At 38.7% G+C, this 18,749-nt stretch overlaps 1 protein-coding gene across 1 annotated transcript; it reads right to left on the bottom strand.

The window, feature by feature from the left end:
• Nucleotides 1–10,170: 10,170 nt before the first annotated feature.
• il1b (interleukin 1, beta) lies at nt 10,171–18,073 on the bottom strand. Its single transcript, XM_038733429.1, has 6 exons — nt 15,711–18,073; nt 15,462–15,513; nt 14,301–14,490; nt 12,343–12,510; nt 11,979–12,109; nt 10,171–11,016 (listed from the first exon to the last, which is right to left on the bottom strand). The coding sequence occupies exons 1-6, from the start codon at nt 15,743–15,745 to the stop codon at nt 10,813–10,815; spliced, it is 780 nt and encodes a 259-aa protein (XP_038589357.1). The 5' UTR covers nt 15,746–18,073; the 3' UTR covers nt 10,171–10,812.
• Nucleotides 18,074–18,749: the final 676 nt, after the last annotated feature.

Genomic DNA, 18,749 nt, shown 5'->3' with positions numbered 1-18,749 from the left:
GTCCCTTTCCGCCCCCCATCAAAAAAGATGTTGGCTATTTGCCCTTAATATTGTTGATTTTTTTATTGTTACTATTGTTATTAAAAACATGGAAAAGGTAACATGTGAAAAGTACTTATATTTAACTAATAGGTGAATGTTCCTCCCAGAAACTGTGTGTGAAGCCAGATACGGTTTTCTTGGATGGGGCACTTAATAAGTGGGGGGGTATGGGGGTCCTCCCCCAGAAGATTTTGAGCAAGACTTTATTTCCTGCATTCCAAAGCGACTTACAATTGCTATATATGTCAGAGGTCGCATACCTCTGGAGCAACTAGGGGTTAAGTGTCTTGCTCAGGGACACATTGGTGTGTCACAATGGATTCCCACATATCTGAGTTCTCTGACATGTAAAGAAAAAAAGTCGTAATGGGAGACTAACGTCATTAGCCTATTTCAAGAGAATTCATAATATTTTACTACATGTCCTATACTGCATTACTTGTGACACCTGTGATCAGACAGAAAGCTCACAAATAATTCCACACACGTTAACTTCAGCACCTCTGACTTAGTGCCGCTTACAATCCCCAACAGAGCAAGACAAGTCTTCAGTTTTTAACGTTACATTTTTATAGCCTACTGAAACTACGGTATTTGTCCACTTTGGCACAAACTGTCTGTCACAGTGCGAGGTGGGTCCATTTCACTCGCTGGTGTCGTGGCGACGTTGCTTTCAGGGTGAGTCCAACAGCGGAATTTCCCTCTTGTAAATGTGGAACCACTGAGCTAACAAGACGTTCACTGTGTATTTCTCAGATAAATAAACACTTTTCCACCAAGAAAGAGAACGTCAATTTTCCGGAGTTTACACAGTAACGTGACGTGTAGGGGTGAGGTATAAAAAAAACAGCCACACGATACACTCTACCTGCCTGAGCTTACTGCGAGCTTAGATCAATGACTGATCTCGTGGCATTTACAAAGACAGATCAGGCATAAGGTGGTTCCAACTTTGTGTAGCTGGAGAAAAGCAGCTGCGGTCGCCCGACTCAGCGACTGAAGCCGCCGCTTGCTCCTGCTTTATACCTGCTCAACATTGTCATCATTGTCATCACTCTTTGTCTTGTCAAATGATTACATATATTGTGTCGCTCATAGTTACAAACCCACAGAAAATTATCACCTGACTCTGCAGCTCTACGCAGCGTTTTAGCCTCTTTCAGCTCATTGTTTTGGTTTTTACGGCTACCTCCTGACTCGCATCAAGTTAGAGACTGGTGGTGAAGAAAGTGGAACATCTGGCGTCTTAAGAGGCAGATAATTTTCTCAGGACTTGGAGAAAACCAAAACCAGAGCTAAAAGAGAGAATATTGGACTTACATTCAGCAGATGGACAGAAACACGACTCCAAATGAATGATAATGTTGTTCTGTGTCTGCTGTTTGCCGTTACAACTTCACAGGGTTTTGTTTGCAGGTATTTGTGCTGCACACAAGTGGACAAACTACAGGTGAAACTCGTGTATCGCATATCGTGCAAAAGTTTATTTCAGTAATTCAACTTAAAAGATGAAACTAATATATTATATAGACTCATTACATGCAAAGTGAGATATTTCAAGCCTTTGATATAATTTCGATGATTATTGCGTACAGCTTATGAAAACCCCAAATTCAAAATCTCAGAAAATTAGATTACATGAAATCAATAAAAAAAAGGATTTTAAATACAGAAATGTCAGCCCTCTGAAAAGTATAATCATGCATATGTACTCAGTACTTGGTTTGGGCCCCTTTTGCATGAATTACTGCCTCAGTGCGGCCTGGCATGGATGCTATCAGCCTGTGGCACTGCTGAGGTGTTATGGAAGACCAGGATGCTTCAACAGCGGCCTTTAGCTCTTCTGCATTGTTCGGTCTCATGTCTTTCATCTTTCTCTTGGCGATGCCTCATAGATTCTCTCTGGGGTTCAGGTCAGGCCAGTTTGCTGGCCAATCAAGCACAGTAATCCCATGGTCACTGAATCAGGTTTTGGTACTTTTGGAAGTGTGTGCAGGTGCCAAGTCCTGCTGGAAAATGAAGTCAGCATCTCCATAAAGCTCGTCTGCTGAAGGAAGCATGAAGTGCTCTAAAATGTCCTGGTAGATGGCTGCGCTGACTCTGGACTTAATAAAGCACAGTGGACCAACACCAGCAGATAACATGGCTCCTCAAACCAACACAGACTGTGGAAACTTCACACTGGACTTCAAGCATCTTGGATTGTGTGCCTCTCTGTTCTTCCTCCAGACTCTGGGACCTTGGTTTCCAAATGAGATGCAAAGTTTGCTCTCATCAGAAAAGAGGACTTTGGACCACTGAGAAACAGACCAGTTCTTTTTTTCTTTAGACCAGGTAAGACGCTTCTGACGTGGTTTGTTGACGAGAGGAACACGACATTTGAAGCCCATGTCCAGGACCTGTCTGTGTGTGGTGGCTCTTCATGCAGTAACTCCAGCCTCAGTCCTTGTGAAGCTCCCCTGCACATTTGAACGGCCTTTTCCTGACAATCCTCTCCAGGCTACGGTCATCCCTGCTGCTTGTGCACCTTTTTCTTCCACTTAACTTTCTATTAATGTGCCTTGATACAGCATATATTAGTTTCACCTTTTAAGTTGAATTACTGAAATAAATGAACTGAGTTTCACCTGTAGGTTCAAAGGAGACACAGAGTTGCACAAAGACTGATCCTCCTGCTAACTGAAATACAAACAAGCAACTACATGTAGCACCATTTTCTTCACTCTCAAAACCAGTACTCCCTCGTGACATCCACATGTTACATCTGTCACATGTAGAACTGTGTGGTTTGTGGGTAGAGCTCTTGTTAACCCACTTTTCACATTTGCCAAATATGTTATGCAAACACAGTATTTGGACACAGCTCAATTCACAAATTATTCAAATTTATTTTTATACATTCACACATTATTTTGTGTACCAGGGCTGTCCGACACTCTGGATCTCACTCTCTGCTGCTCTGACTCTCAGCGGCTGGAATATTAGTTCAAAACTGAGTGGAGCATTTTTGCCAGAAAAACTGGCAGATGAAAATTGTTTTATTTATTATAATGTGCACCTGCCTGGCTTTTTAAAATTATGTTGACTTCCCTTACTGAATATATTGTTGCATAAGGTACGCCACCTGAAATATAAAAATATAAGTGAAACGCAATCATTCTGCAGATGAAAATGACTAAATGGAACTACTAACTCAGAGACATGAAATGAAACAAGGGGCCCCAACTACACATTTTTTGAAAGTGGTTATAAATGGTTTGACACTACTTAAATCTTTGAATTTGCGTTGTATTTTATAAGCTTAAAGGTTCAGTGTGCAGGTTTTAGTGGCATCTAGTGGTAAAGGTTGTGAAATGCAACCAACGGCTTCAATAACCCCGCTCACCCCTCCCTTGGCACGAGTGGAGGAGAAGCTACGGTGGCCGACACGCTCTGTCGGCTCTCGCGCTAAACAATGCGTGTGATCCTAAATTTGTTAAAATTTTACATTCTTACTTTCTTACAAACCAGACAACGATTGCTACTACTGCTACTACTTCTTTGTACGCGTTCAATGTAGTGACAAAACGCGCTCTGTAAAGCAGTTTGTCCATTTGTCCATGTAAGAGGACCCGCAGTCTATGTAGATAGAAGTGGCTTATTCTAAGGTAATAAAAACACAACAGTTCATCATGTAAGGTCTTTATATACCACTGAAAACATAGTTATTTATATAATATTACACACCGAACCTTTAAATGTTATATGCAATATTATGTTGTAACTATACCTGTCAAATGTAGGAAATATTTCTGGCTTAAACGTAGTACCTCAAACATGTTCTTTAGTACAGTACTTAAGTTACTGAACACATTTAAAGTGCAGACATACACATTCACACATTTAAAGTGCTTTATTATAGTCCAGTGATGGAGGGCATAACTGCAACTCCATGTACGCCCCAAAAGTATATGATACCCATAATTAGCTTTCACATTTTCTCAATCCAAGATCCATTATCACTCTGCAACGTCTCCATGCTTATGTTCCTACACCGTAAATTCGCTCATCTCCAAGCCGGAAAGCTCCACGTCCCCGATGACCTCCCATCACCACTTTCATCCCACTCTCACCTCCCGGGCAGCGCAGCAGTAATGTGTGCAAGCATGCACATGTGAACAGTGGGGGCTAATGCAGCCTGTGAGCAATGTAATACCTCGCTAGGCAGTGTGCCAAATCAAGCCAGGATTATACCACATGCTCCCAGCAGTCCATTACTATACTGCTAGGATCAGTCAGATACAACCCTACTGACTTATGTAAATATGAGTATGTGTGACGCCCTCCTCGAGCTGTGGTGGAAGAAGTATGCAGGTCCTTCAGTAAAATAAATAATACAATGTAAAAATACCAATTTCATAGTGTTATATATAGTTGGAGTATTATTACTGCTGTACTTGTGTGTAAGTAGCATTTTATTGTTGCAACAACATGCTTTTAATCTCTTGGTTTACCAGTGGTCTGCAGTATCTATACTTCAGCACAATATGAAATGGACTTAAAGACACACTCCAACAACTGTCCACATGCAGATCAGTTTATTTGTAGTAACAAATAAGCTTATTTTATTTCTTGCCAAGAGTTGGGTGAGAAGATTGACACAACTCTCATATCTGTCCTGTAAAAACACGTCCCCACACCTAAACGTTAAAATAGGTCAATTGTCAAGTGTCCCAAAAAACCCATTCAGAATCTCACAAAAGTGAGTACACCCCTCACATTTTTGTAAATATTTGATTATATCTTTTCATGTGACAACACTGAAGAAATGACACTTGGCTACAATGTAAAGTCGTGAGTGTGCAGCTTGTACAACAGTGTAAATTTGCTGTCCCCTCAAAGTAACACATCACACAGCCATTAATGTCTAATGTCAGCCACACAAAATATTGACACTTTGGGCCCAATTTGGACATTTTCACTTAGGGATGTAATCACTTTTGTTGCCAGAGCTTTAGACATCAATGGCTGTTTTTTTAATGTTGAACTTGTTTGCAAACAGTTGCATATTTCCAGCATTTCCAGAGCAACGTGATCGTTCATGTGGACTTGTGTTTGTGTCACCTGATGAATGTGAGTCCAGTATTGTCTCTGTGTTTGGTCTCCACCAGCTCCTGAGGGAAATATCTGCCTCTTCAGCTGCTGAATGCTCCGCTATGTCAACCAGTTCATCTCCAACTGGGTCTGTCTGCTGTTACGCTGATGAGCAGGTCGTGTACAGTGGCTTTTTACAGCCTCTTCCCAGAAGACGTCGCTATGTGAACAGTAAAGATGGGGGCCAGACAAAAAAACAATGAGCCGAAACTCACTGCTAAAGAAATTATTCAGCTGTTTTCCCATTGTTATTTGATGCATTATTATATTTTTTATATTATGAACACTTCCAATAAATGCAGTGAAGTAAAAAAAAAATAGTACAATATTTGAAATGTAGAGGCGTGGAAGTATAAAGTAACATTCAATTAAAATACTCAAGTAAAAATAATGTACCTTCCACGACTGAAAAGAAATGTCTCAAATAATTTACCGTTATGGTAGCAATGATGTTGAGTCACTGTTTAGTACCGAGGCTCACTGGAATATTGTGGGACTGGTCTGTAGCTTAAAAAGGAAATACTCAAGGACCTCACAACTATACTTAAATACAGTAATTGAGTAAATGTACTTAGTACCATGAGGGAAAAGGTGCATGAAGACAGAGTGTTGGATGCACGAGAGGAACCCGCGTTAGAAGGTAGCAGAGGAACATGGACAGTGGTGGGAAGGGATCCTACATTAGCAAGAGGAAGCATGATCCTGCTGTGAAGCCGGGCTGCGTGGGCTATATTTAGCTTCTGTTGCCATGTGCTGGGAATGTGCATGGCAGAGGCAGACACACACACACACACACACACACACACACACACACACACAATAGATGCACTACTGGTCATGCACTCCTGCACATGTGAGCATGTGTGCATGTGGAGTTGTTTGAAGGTCGGGATTTAAGTTGTTTCTCATGATTTCAGACACGAGATCATCAGTTTTCTTTTTGTCCTCATTAGATGTGAGGTGGTGCATGTAATGTACGCATGTATAGGTACACACACACAAACATGAATGTTCCCCATACGCTCGCACATACTGACACGTGATTTTTAAATCTTAGGCAATCACTAAAACTGGAGCAGGGGGTTGTAAAGATTTTTGTGCTGCATGTGTGTCTATAAATCATTCTGAGGAAAAATGGAAAGTGAAGCTTCAGCAGAAGATAGACTGAAGGAATTATGTTGGATTTCCCTTAAAATAGGTTGAGGTTGCCTGGATCTTCAATGAATTACACTGTATGCGTTAGTGTGTTTTGTCGAGGCAGCAGAAGAGGATAAAGACAAGAGAATAAAAAGATGAAACGCCACCGTTTGAGCGTGCTTTGATACATTTTCTCTTCAGCTCCTGACCTCGTACTGTTTTGCCTCTTCAAAGTTAAATGCCCATCATCACTCTATAATCTGCTTTATGCACCCATGATGTGGAGAAGAGCTACAGATCTCTCATTGGTGTTTAGTCAGTCAAGAAACAGCCCAAGGTGTCGCCATGCAAACCCGTGCAGGCTGCACCAATGAGAACACGTCAACTTCCTCTGAACCGCCTCTGATTGGCTGAGTTTCTTTAAGTCCGTTATTGTGAAGTGTAAGAGCAGATTGACATTTAATTTGGTGTGTGAAATTACAGGCTTTCATGATTCTGGTGTGCGGACAACATACATAAAGCAACACTTCAAATGAGTCACAAACAGAAGACTTTGTCATTTTACAGTCTATATCTCTGCATTATTATAGCTCGTCACTGTATGAGGTGGACCCAGTAACATACAGATGTGAAGGGCTGAGCAGGAGGACACGAGGACACAGGTCTTGAAAGAATTTAAATTTAAAGTGTGAGCCATTAAAAAGAGGTCAAAAACACAGAACTACAACAGAATCACCATTCACCATTTTCGGGAAATACTCTTACCATCTTCCAGATCTCAAGTCTGTACGCTAAATAAAAAGCAACAGCCAGAAGCCTGTTAGCTTAGCTTAGCATAAAGGCTTGAAACAGAGGGAGACAGGTAGCCTGACTACACACACCATCACGTTCTGTGCTATGTGCACAGGCTCTGAAGCTACGCAGCTTTAAACGTGTAGGGGAGACCGGGCATGGTTGTAACACTTCTTGTTTCTGTAACTATAACTCGCTGATTTTTTTTAGCTAGAGTTAAATTTTTATTCGAGTGACGATACACACGCCAACATGTGAACAATAGGTGAATAGGGAGTACTGGTCACAGTGAAATTAATGCTGGTAACCCTGAAGGGCAGGCTTGGTGGGCCCAGACTCCATAGGGCAATCTGGAAAATATTAAAATCAAGAAAGTACTTAGTTTTATGTATCTTGGATGGTTGTAACACTTTTTAAAGAAGTGTTACAACCCACCTAGTGGTTTGAAATTAGAAAAGAAACAAACCACATGTTGCCTGAGAAACTACATTTCAATCTAATATAAGTCAAACAATTTTATCTGCATTAGTAAAGTAAATATAGTCGTGGTCAAAAACTTTACTTTCTTTCCTCAAAATCAGTTTTTTCTCTATACTAATACTTCCAGGTGTAGTTCCAGAACAAATATAGGCTGGGAAAGATTGTTAAACTTTGCCAAAAGACCATTTGCACTAACTTGTGCAATGATCTTGACCATGTTTATCAAGTGAGATTCACTCGGAAGTGGCGGATCCTCGATACCCTCTTCTTGCAGGGTTTCGACTCCTGCCATCGGGGAGGAGGTGCACTTTCCCTAGCACGGCCAAATTACATTACATTTATTACATTTATTCATTTAGCTGATGCTTTCATCTAAAGCGACTTACGAGTGCTAATTATGTCGCACGCCACTAGAGCAACTAGGGGTTAAGTGTCTTGCTCAGGGACACAATGGTGGATGTGTCACAGTGGGGGATTGAACCTCTCACACCAAAGGGAGGCGTCTTATCCACTGCACCATCACCACCCTGAATCAAACAGTTATTTGAGATCATTTCTTCCGTCAGCTGTTGCACATATACTCTAATCCAGGACTGATGGACACACAGTGCTCTATAATTTATGGTAACTTTATGTAGATAACATCTATTGTATGTAATATGTACTTATGGCTTCTATTTATTTATTTGTTTTACAATGTGTTTTGATGACTGTTGTGAACTAGGCTATCAAACTAATAACTAAATATCCAGCCTTAGAACAGAGTCTTTCTCAACAGTGTGTCCAACCCTTTCTCATCCCAGCGGCGTTGCTTTTTAACGCCCTTTAGTGTAGTTTTTGTACTCCACGGTCAGGTTAGCAAGAATAAAAATGCAACGTCTGATTAGACTTTTAAAATAACAATAGTGTAAAATGTCCCAATTTGGTTAGATTTAGGCACCAAAGCTACTAGGTTAGGTTAAGGAAAAGATCACGGTGTGGGTTAAAATAACTGCGTTACTTATGTGAAACGGAATCAACGTGGACTTTTTGTTTTACGCGGGAAACAGACACAGGTGTCCTGGGTGAAAGCCCAGTTTCTGACCCATCCATCCATCCATCCACCTCAACCACCTCCTTACTCTGACATTTCTGTTTTTCATAGTATATTTTAAGCATTAAAAATGGCGCTAAAGGGCTTCCCCCAGTGTGCTGGTACCAGACCCCAAAGGTTGTGACAAAGCGTAGCTATTTGACAGCATGGGAATGAGAACAGACTGTTATGTCGAGCCACTTAATATGTTTAGATAATAGCATTAATTTATCCAGTATTTCACACAGCTACATCTGTTCTGAAGACTAGGATTTGCATTATTTTATCTGATAATTTAATCTGATTATTACACATCTAAAGCCTGACTGACCATTTGACCTTGCTGTGAAAGTCATATTCCAGCAAGAGCATAATGTCCGCAGACAATGCTCATCTAAGCTTTAATTATTAGTGTTCGCTACCAACATTCAAGCTTTTCAAACACTGATTCGTTTCCTCTCTCTCGCTCTCGAGGTGAGACAACTGAACGTGCATGACGCTGCGAGACCCTCTGCTGTATTTCCAGAGTGAAAACATGTGGGAATTAGTGAATTTTATTTTGATTTACCACCAAAGCTCACTGGACTGGTTTTAAAAGACATGTAACACGATATTACAGATGCTTACTGTGAACTTCAGAACCAGCTCTTTCTTTTTCAGGACAACTTTTAACCACGACTAAAGTTCCATGTAACTTTTGAAAGATGAAATAAAACCAAGTGTTAATCGGTCAGGTAAAACTGCAGTAGTATGTCGTGGATAATGTTAGCTAAAGTTAGAACTCTTAGATTCTTCTCTGTTTGTGCTGCTGATCTGCTGATACACTTTGTTTTAGCATTAAGCATCCTCCTGTGATTCCCACTTGAGACCACAGGGATCGTTGTTCAGCAGAATTACACATACCCACTTCAAAGGTTGCTGGTCGAAGCAAGAAGAGGTTTAAACCTTTTACAATAAAAAACAACAACACAAAATGAAGATAATGAAGCAAATACACAACAGCTAAAATTAGGAAGTCAATAAAAAATTGGACATTAAAGGCAACTGACTGTTTGTTTGGCAGAAATACACAGATGTTTAAGTGAGTTCATATATCTTAGTTAAAGCATGATTCAGGCCCTTTACTTAAGTAAAAGTACTAATGCCGCATTGTGAAAATACTTCACTACAAGTATAAGCTCTGCATTAAGGATTCTCAGCAGAATGCAGTTAAAGTATCAAAGTAAAAGTACTCATAGTGCAGTAAAATGTTCCTGTCAGTGTTTCTCTGTTTTATCTGATGTTTCTGAATTACACATTCATGTGTTTGTTGCATTTCACTGCTGTAGATGTTGAAGGTTGAGCTCATTTAACTCACTTATATCCTGTTGGGTTGTTTAATCTGCAGCAATGCATCATGGTCTATAAGATGTGTTTGTAGCGACGCTGTGCTGTGAGAACCACATATCTCTAAAGAGTCAGACAAACAGCCTGTGTTCGGCTTTGTGACGATGCATTTTCCAGCTGATTCAAAGGGGGGTTAAAAAGTTTATTTAGCTTAAGAAGAGCATAAAGGAACTCTTCATCCTGCAGTTCATTACAGACATTCATCATCACGTTACAGATACATGGTTTTAACTGGACGGGAAGGGAGTGATTCGATCAATATAAGGGTTAGAATACATTTCTGCAAAGCTGCACAATGTTTGTCAGGATTAGCAAAGGTTAACTGATACATAAACATTTCTAAAAGACATTAACCAAATCAACAAAAACACTGAAAATATTCACATTTACGCAGGCATATATAGCCCGTTACACTTATACATACTTGTGATGTTTTACATGCTTATGTTTTAAATTTCCTGTTACAGAGCAACAGAACAACACACGACGGACAATATAATAAATTGAATTTCAGGAACAATAATAACAAATAATCAGTAGTTTAGAGGAATATCCTGTTACATTTTTTTCTCTTTATTTACCAAAGGAGATGAAGCCGTTTGTCAGTGAATAAAAAGCTGTTTCTAGTAAGTTACATTAATTATAATCTCTACCTCACCTAGAGAGTATTATCACTGCAGACAATTACTCCATCTAGTGGTGATGTAGAATACAAAAAGCATCCTCAGCATAATTTACGTTAAATGGCATCTTAAACCCAGCAATACATTTTAGTTTACGCTGAAGTAACATTTTGTAATGTCCACATTACTCATCTCCAAAGGCTGGTTTTCCTCTTCATAGGTGCTAATGAACCATTTGGGGCAACTGAGAGACTCAAAAGTGGTAAAATTCGTTGCATCGTTTCTCTTGAGGAAGAGGAAACGTTTCATTTTTTCACAGTCGATGCTCTTTAACTCCTCCTCAGAGCATTGCTGCCAGAAGACATATACAAAGAGAAAATGTCACATATTAATTTTATACAAATAATTTCACGTATGGAAGCACATTTCTGCCGGTAAAATGGAAATATTTTAATTTACTATTAAATATTGAGATTAAACATATCAGAATTATGAAATAAAAGCCCAAATTTGTATTTAATAACACAAAATGATGAGGACAGAACCAGGCTAGCTGTTTCCCCCTGTTTCCAGTGTTTATGTTAAGCCAAATTACAAACAAAGAACTCTTATTTTTATAAGTGCGAGTACTATGATGGAAATATACTCCTTCTACTGCCGTCTGCTGTTTCCCTAGTGGATCAAATAAAGCCTGTTGCAAAAAATCCTTAAGTCTGGTTTGACAGTAATTTAAAATTCGAGCAGCACACCACAAAGCTTGTATTAACTTTTAGAGACACTGATACTATTTTAACACGCCTGCATTACTGCAACATCCTTTTTACTATCGACTCCAGACCATCCAGAACTCAGCTGCCTGGCTTTTAACCAGAACAAAACCAGGTAAAACACACTTTTATAGGAGAGCCTTTCCTGATTTAAGAACTGTAAGTTGAATTTCTTAAGTGTTTTCTTGCTTGTTTTATGTGTGCTTTATTGTGGTTGCACTTGTGAAAGCACTATGTAACATGGTTTTTGAAAAGTGCTCTATAATTTAAGTTAATTATTACTCAATTATAAGTCCAGCATTGAAATTTTTACTTCAGTAAACTGTGCTTTTCAAATGTGAAAAGTACTTCTTGTGAAGCGTAATAGACCGTGTGAGTGTTATATCATTATATATTACATTAATTTATTATCATTATCAGTGTTAGAGCAGCATATTATTGTTGTAGCTACTCGAGGTGGAGCTACACATCCATGAAAAAGGACTTAAAAAAAACATCAAGTGAACACAAACTTCCCTCTGATACCATAAATAATTTTCTACTTACCTCCAGTTTCAGCACAGCTTTACCGCCTTCCATGGAGCAGGACATGTACAAGTTGGTGATGGACAGAACAACGGGACTACTGTTGCTTTCACAGACGGGATAGTCGATGTACCTCGAAAGTTTAAAATTCACTAATGAAAAAAGAGAGAGAGCAATATTTAATGTTCCAAAGTACTAACACAACAATGTAAAAGTACTGACACTCATAAGTAAAGGTCTACTACAATTGTTAGAATAAATCAATTTTAGCATGAAATGGAAATATTATAGTTAAGTAGGCTGTGGTTAAGTACCTCAAAATTATACTTTAGTACAGTACTTACATAAAATGCATTTTTCTCCACCACACATGTGATCCTCTTACCTTTGTGGGTGCTGTGTCCACCTTGCAGAGTGATGGCCTGCAGTTTGAACGCTACTGAGTTGTAGATGATGTCTTTCTTACTGCGGTCGCTCAGAGTGATTGTCTTCACACTGTTGGCACGGATGTACGTTTTTTTCCTCTCTGAGCAGCACTCCTCGACAGCCGTTTCTGTGGAAAGGTGGAGGCAGATGCTTTCAGAAAAAGAAGGCACAGACTTGAAGTTGAAGTCATAATGTCACAATTTGGGTCAGAGCCTAGAACCTGCCCAATCCTCATAAAAGCAGCCAAAATTTAAAAAGAACTTTTAGGAAATATTTTTCCTTTTTTATATATACACAAGCAAGAAGCAATAAGATAAATAGTCCCCATTTCAATAAATGCAAAGACATAGAAGTCATAGAATAAAAGGACTTATAGGTAATGTTCACATTTAATGTAACACTTATATAAACAGATGTAAACTTCTGACAGAATACTAATTCAACAGCCTGACCTCACCAGAAAAACAGCCATATACAGTATCTCACAAAAGTGAGCACACTCCTCACATTTTTGTAAATATTTGATTATATCTTTTCGTGTGACAACACTGAAGAAATGACACTTTGCTAACTTTCTCTCAGGGGTGTACTCACTTTTGCTGCCAGCGATTTAGACATTAATGACTGTGTGATGTGTCATTTTGAGGGGACAGCAAATTTACACTGTTATACAAGTTGCACACTCACTACTTTACATTGTAGCTAAGTGTCATTTCTTCAGTGTTGTCACATAAAAAGAGATATTATGCAGCAGCTTATTACAACTCATATTTAGTTAGGCTGCGACCTCTAGTGGCTGAAGAAGTCAGGTGATGTAGTATACACAGTGACAAAGTCCCTGTGAGGAGGTAGTGGGGTGGATGTGTCAGGTATGTCCCATGTAAAAGAAAGTCAAAGCTAACATGTTTTAAGTTAAATAATGTTCTTTTCCTAAACCTAAACAACAACAGCCATTGCTCAATGTTTTCTGTGTGTTAAAGTTACGCAAGTCATGTGACTTAGGTCTGAAGGTCAGTAATGCACTGAAGCTAAAACAGCAAAAACAGCAAAAAACTGGCCCAAATTATCTCAATCCTGCCAAAATCAGTTTTTTTTACACCCATTTAAAGTTCAAGTATGTAATATGAATAATGAAAAGGAGAAGAGGAAGTAGTAATAGTAGTAGTGGCAGTACTAGTAGTCTGGTTTGTTAGAAGTAAGAGAAGTGAAATTTGGACCACACATATTATTTAGTGGAAGAACTGACAAAGTGTGTCGTCCAACTTCTCCTATCCTCTTGGAAAGGGAGGAGTGAGCAGTGGCTGAACAGTTGGTTGCAATTCTCAACCGTCACCACTAGATGCCACTAAAACTTCCACACTGAACCTTTAAGTAAAGAGTAAAAACTGCCAATCTGGCAACACGGTGAGATTCTGTAACTCCATACAATCTGTCAGTCGGCATGTCTTTCATCTGATGATGAAGCGTGTTCCTGGAGTTTGCCTACTCTAAAACAAATTAAAAAAAAAGTGGAAACTTTGTTGAAATTACAAAGAGTCCCAGTCTAACACAAATAATTACATAATTGTTTCTTGGTTTCTTCTATATCCATAAAAATCAAGCTTGCTTCTAAAGTAATTTTTCCATCTTTCTGTCCACAGCGATCACTCCTCTCCTGCTGTTATTGCAGACACGCCTGAACACGTTCTCGTCTTTTCATTTGAGCTGTGACACTGAACACATGAACGTCAAAGGCTTATGGGAGGAAAGCCACACAAATACTGATGACAAAGGCTCTATGGCTGTATTTTTAGTTTTGAATGATTTTGAATGGAGGTTTGAGGACTCCTGGAACAATACCCACAAGTTCCGGTCTCACGCTGGCGCTCTACAACATTTAAAGTAACTTATAAGGATGTGAAACAGTGTTTTACCCACCGTCCACCAGGCTGTCCATGATCATGCTGCAGAGCTCTTCACCACTGAGCTGCCTGCTATAGTTGGTTAGAGGCTTTTTCATCCTGTTGATTGCCACCACCAGGTTGGCAACACACTGCACCGTCATTGGGTTGCGGGAGACCACCAGGTCCAGTCCCTCATCAAGCTTGAAGATCTCATCCTGAACTTCCTGCAAATTAAACTTACTACTTAAACATAAATCACTCATCATGTCCTGCAGAAGGTGCTTCCTCTCGTCTGAGTCACACAAAGCCACAAAGTTCATGGTGGTTAAAATAATTTAGTGAAAATAATTAAATAAAAATGCCACTCAAGATATGTAGGTCGTTATTCACTCTGGGCCTCTCACTTACGCATGTTACCACTTCCACAAACACAGGTGTATTTTCACTTTCACACAAATGTATTTGAACTCTTTCGTATCCACACACACTTCTCTTCACACTTTACACATACACTGTATTCTTACAGACATATTTAGCCTTTTTCATAATATATAATAACTTTAATCACATATATATTGTTACTATCTTACTGTACTTAACTCTTGTATACACATATTTGACTTTCATTGGCACAGGTAGTCCCTCTCTAAAGGATACGTTTGGTGATATTATCTATTATAATCTATTACTATAACAAGTAATACTTACTAACAAGTTGTGTGTGTATCCAAAGATATATATTATTCATATAATATTAACACTTTAAAATGAATAAATGTTAGATTATTGAATCAGGACCTTCCAGTGTTTGGATCAAGTAGCTTGTGGAAAAATAAGGTTTATCAGAGAAAGTATCAGCTGTTATTTCAATATGTAAGATACATTTAGGTAAAAATAAGCATCGGATTGGACCTGGCAATATTGAAGTACTCTTTAAATACTTGATCGGGACCATCCTTATTAAATGTATACAGTATATTGTGTTGTATTCATATATACAAGCATTCTCACCTCACATAGTGTGCATTAGTATATTCTTTATATTTATATATATTATATTTATATTTAATATTAAACCAGTGCATCTGAAAGTAAGAATACATGTACATGAGAGTAAAGGTACACTGTAACAGTAAAAAAAATATAGACCCAATCATGGCTTGCATTAACTCTCATAAATAATAATTCATCTTACCGTCATGTCAAAGCAGCAGGATTCAAATCCTGAATCACCTACATCAGGTGAGCTGAAATACATAACAGATAAATATCAAATAAAATTTTCCAAATCAGCAGTCAAAAGGCTTCAATTTATGGAAAATGTAACGCTTTTAAGTTTTTCACATGTAATCTTAATTTGTCCATTATTCAGAGAAGAAAGCATTTAGAGAGACTCATTTTGTTAGATTTAAAAACTAACCAGAGTAGACTTTCTTCTACTTACGTCTCTAAAGCATCCCTCAGATCGAAGTCGCACATGGTCTTGATGTAAACTGCTTAAAGAAGTTTGAAGAACTGAACAGAGTCTTTTTCCTCCGTGGCTGATTTCTCTACAGCTGCAGGCTGAATGAGCTCCTCAGCCTCTTAGCTTCCTTTTTTCTAGTTCAAACTTACATCACGGACCACGTGACGTCCAACAGCAACATTCACCAGTGCAAGTGGAAAATTTAAAAACACGCTCGCCGTCATTTCAGGCTGGTGGCGATTATTATTAAGAGTAAAAACTGTTGTGATGATTCAGACTTCTGCTGGTTCCTGTTTAGTTTTTATTAATTTTATGATGTGACAATAACAAGACAGATGCACTCAAACAGTTTGCACTCTCAGGTCATGTCAGTCCTCTAGCCTTTTCTTTTCTCTTTGTATGTGCTTCCCTGTTTATGCCAGATAATCTGTCCTCTTTGCGTCAAGTTCAAGTACAAGTATAAACAACTTATATTAGGCAATTAGTGAAGAGCAATATCTTTGCAAACACAACGCACACATAGTATAACCACATCCACAACATGCAACCAGGTAAGTGCATCCAGAACCTAAATAAGTACTAATAAAATGCCAGTAGGTTATGTAATGTGCAACGCAACAGTGCAATATAAATAGTATGTGCATATTTGAACCCCATAAAGGGACCGGGAGGACAGGGAGTTTAAAAGTCGCCATGGTTGTGGTTAGAGGTCAGTGGGTGAGTGAGTTTGTAAAAACAAGGGTTTCCTTTATTTGCAGAAATAAAAATGAAATACAGACAAGAATGATAAATCTCATCAGCTTCCAGTTCACTGTTTTACTCTTTTCACTAACTGATTTCATGTGGTTTTATTAAGGAAGTGTCAGTGCCAGTAACACAGGAGAAAAAATCCCCACATCCCCATCTTCACGTTTTAGGCACTGATTAGTTGGTAAGTTAGTTGAGGGTGAGTGAAAATGTTACGGTAAAAATATATCTTAACATGCCGTAACGATCCAACATGACGCATGATAAGAGACAAAATGTGTTGTGTGGTTTCCATCTCAAGTAGTTCTGGTCATCCTGTGATGGAAAATATTGTAGTTGCGAATATTTCATGTTGAGAAACACTTGTTGCTGTTTCATAATGTTTATAGACACCGCATTTCATATACAGTATTGCAGAAGGTCTACACATGCAAATGAAGGCCTGAATGAGTCCTTGCTGGGAAACTCTGAAGTCTGGTTGAAGTATAAGGAGGACAAAGGGCTGGTGGAATTAAAACTCCCACTAAAACAATTTAGCTTAGGGGAGCATGAATAAACTTTTACAGCAATCTGTGAAATAGTTGAGATATAACCACAAATGTCAACCTCAGGGGGGCCAGAGGGAAAAAGAACAAAGCTAAGGATTATAAAAGTCATTTGGAAAGCATGAACGTCAAAAATGTACACGTCAATTTTTTGCCTGTCCACCTGGACATATTTAACTGAATTATTGATAAAGTGACCGCTTAGAAGCACTAGAAGAAACATCAGGGGGTGACCAAAGTCAGAATGAGTTTCCTGGGAAGTGATGAAAGGACAGCATTGTAAGTGGGGGATAAGTGGCGGCGTAGACCCCCTCCCATGTTCAATGACGGCTTCTCAATCCCAACCTTTTTTCTTCACATGCTAGATAGCGTGATAGATTCATTACAAACTCTCTTACTCACCACTGGGTATAATATTCAAAAGTGAATTGTCCTGCTTTATATACACACCGCCTCCAATAAATATTCCTGATCTTAAACTTCAATACATGGAGACCCAAAACGATTTTAAAACTACAGTGAAATCTATTGAGTTGTCTGGGTGCAAATGTTTTCTCCGTTCTTTTTAATGTTACTCAATTCTACACGTGTCACTTTATTTTTTTAAACTTTGAGGCTACTGCTATTGTTGGCCAGGGCCCGTATTTATCAAGCTTCCCAGAATTACTCATAAGAACAGTCCTAATTTAAATGAAGTGTAGGAGTAAATCTTAAATGTTAGTCTCATTGCTGATTCACAACAATTTGCTGTGCCGCAAGTGGGATTTTGGATGACGACACAGAATAGATTTCCTTTTTTAAGAAAATTCTCAGATAAGTTCACATTGAAAGGTGAAATTCCTAAGAGGAGTTTACATTCAACACACATTTAACAATAAAGACTTTTTAAGAGAATACATTTTGATGTACACATTGAAAATGAAAGATAAAAATGTTGATATTTAGAAGAGTGCCATCAATTGCGTTGACAAAAATAATCAACTAATAAGTCAACTAATTCAGAAACATTCTTCCCCCCCTGAAATATTTGCGCATGTCTCTGTCTCCACAGCGCCATCACAAGCCCCTTCTGGCAGCTCCTAACCACTTGAGAGACCTCGTTAAGAAATTTGATAACTTGCTTTTATACTTAAGTTTGAAAGTAGGAGTAAATTTCATGAATTCTCAGCACTTAAGACTAAAATGGCACTTTGAGAAGCTTGATAAATACCGGCCCTGGTCTCCTTTGTAAAACAGATCTATAATTTCAGTGAGACAAGCCTGGAAACATAAACAAACGACCCAATACATTTATGTAACATTTGTGTTTTGTCATCTCCACTTGAACCCGTCTCATTACAAGAGTTTTATCCAGCAATCAATTGCTTGGCATACTTGTTTTTGACAAAATATGTTTGTTTTTCTTAAATTTGGGAGAGTTACCCGAACAACACGTGGGTGGTGAGGATGAGTAACAGTTGTTACTGAAATTACAACTACTTTGACCACTTGAAACCAATATTTCAGCTGCTTTCACTTCTTCAGTGTTAACTGATCTCAGACAAGATTCCACAAGAAACAGATGATTCTTGTTTCAGGATCTCCTGAGTTGACATTATGATCACATACAAAGCTCTTTCCCTTTTAAAGGTCATCGGCCTCCAAAAGCCGGCTGATATTTACTTCTGTAGATGTGGTCACATGCCGTTGTTTTTCCTCTCGCGCTAATTATGTATTAAAGATTTAG

This window comes from Micropterus salmoides, unplaced genomic scaffold (genome assembly GCF_014851395.1).
Source record: "Micropterus salmoides isolate LMB-PRFRI ecotype aquatic unplaced genomic scaffold, ASM1485139v1 Ms_hic_scaffold_20, whole genome shotgun sequence".
NCBI lineage: Eukaryota > Metazoa > Chordata > Actinopteri > Centrarchiformes > Centrarchidae > Micropterus > Micropterus salmoides.
The sequence above is the reverse complement of the archived record's forward strand: the minus strand, read 5'-3'. Positions and strand labels throughout refer to the sequence as shown.

What these genes read in the sequence shown, in the direction of transcription:
- il1b (XM_038733429.1), bottom strand. Translation starts at nt 15,745, where the DNA reads ATGTGCGACTTCGATCTGAGGGATGCTTTAGAGAC. An exon ending in CATGGACAGCCTGGTGGACG is followed by an intron (nt 12,511 to 14,300) that starts GTGGGTAAAACA and finishes ACCTTTCCACAG; the next exon opens with AAACGGCTGTCGAGGAGTGC. An exon ending in TGGACACAGCACCCACAAAG is followed by an intron (nt 12,110 to 12,342) that starts GTAAGAGGATCA and finishes TTTTTTCATTAG; the next exon opens with TGAATTTTAAACTTTCGAGG.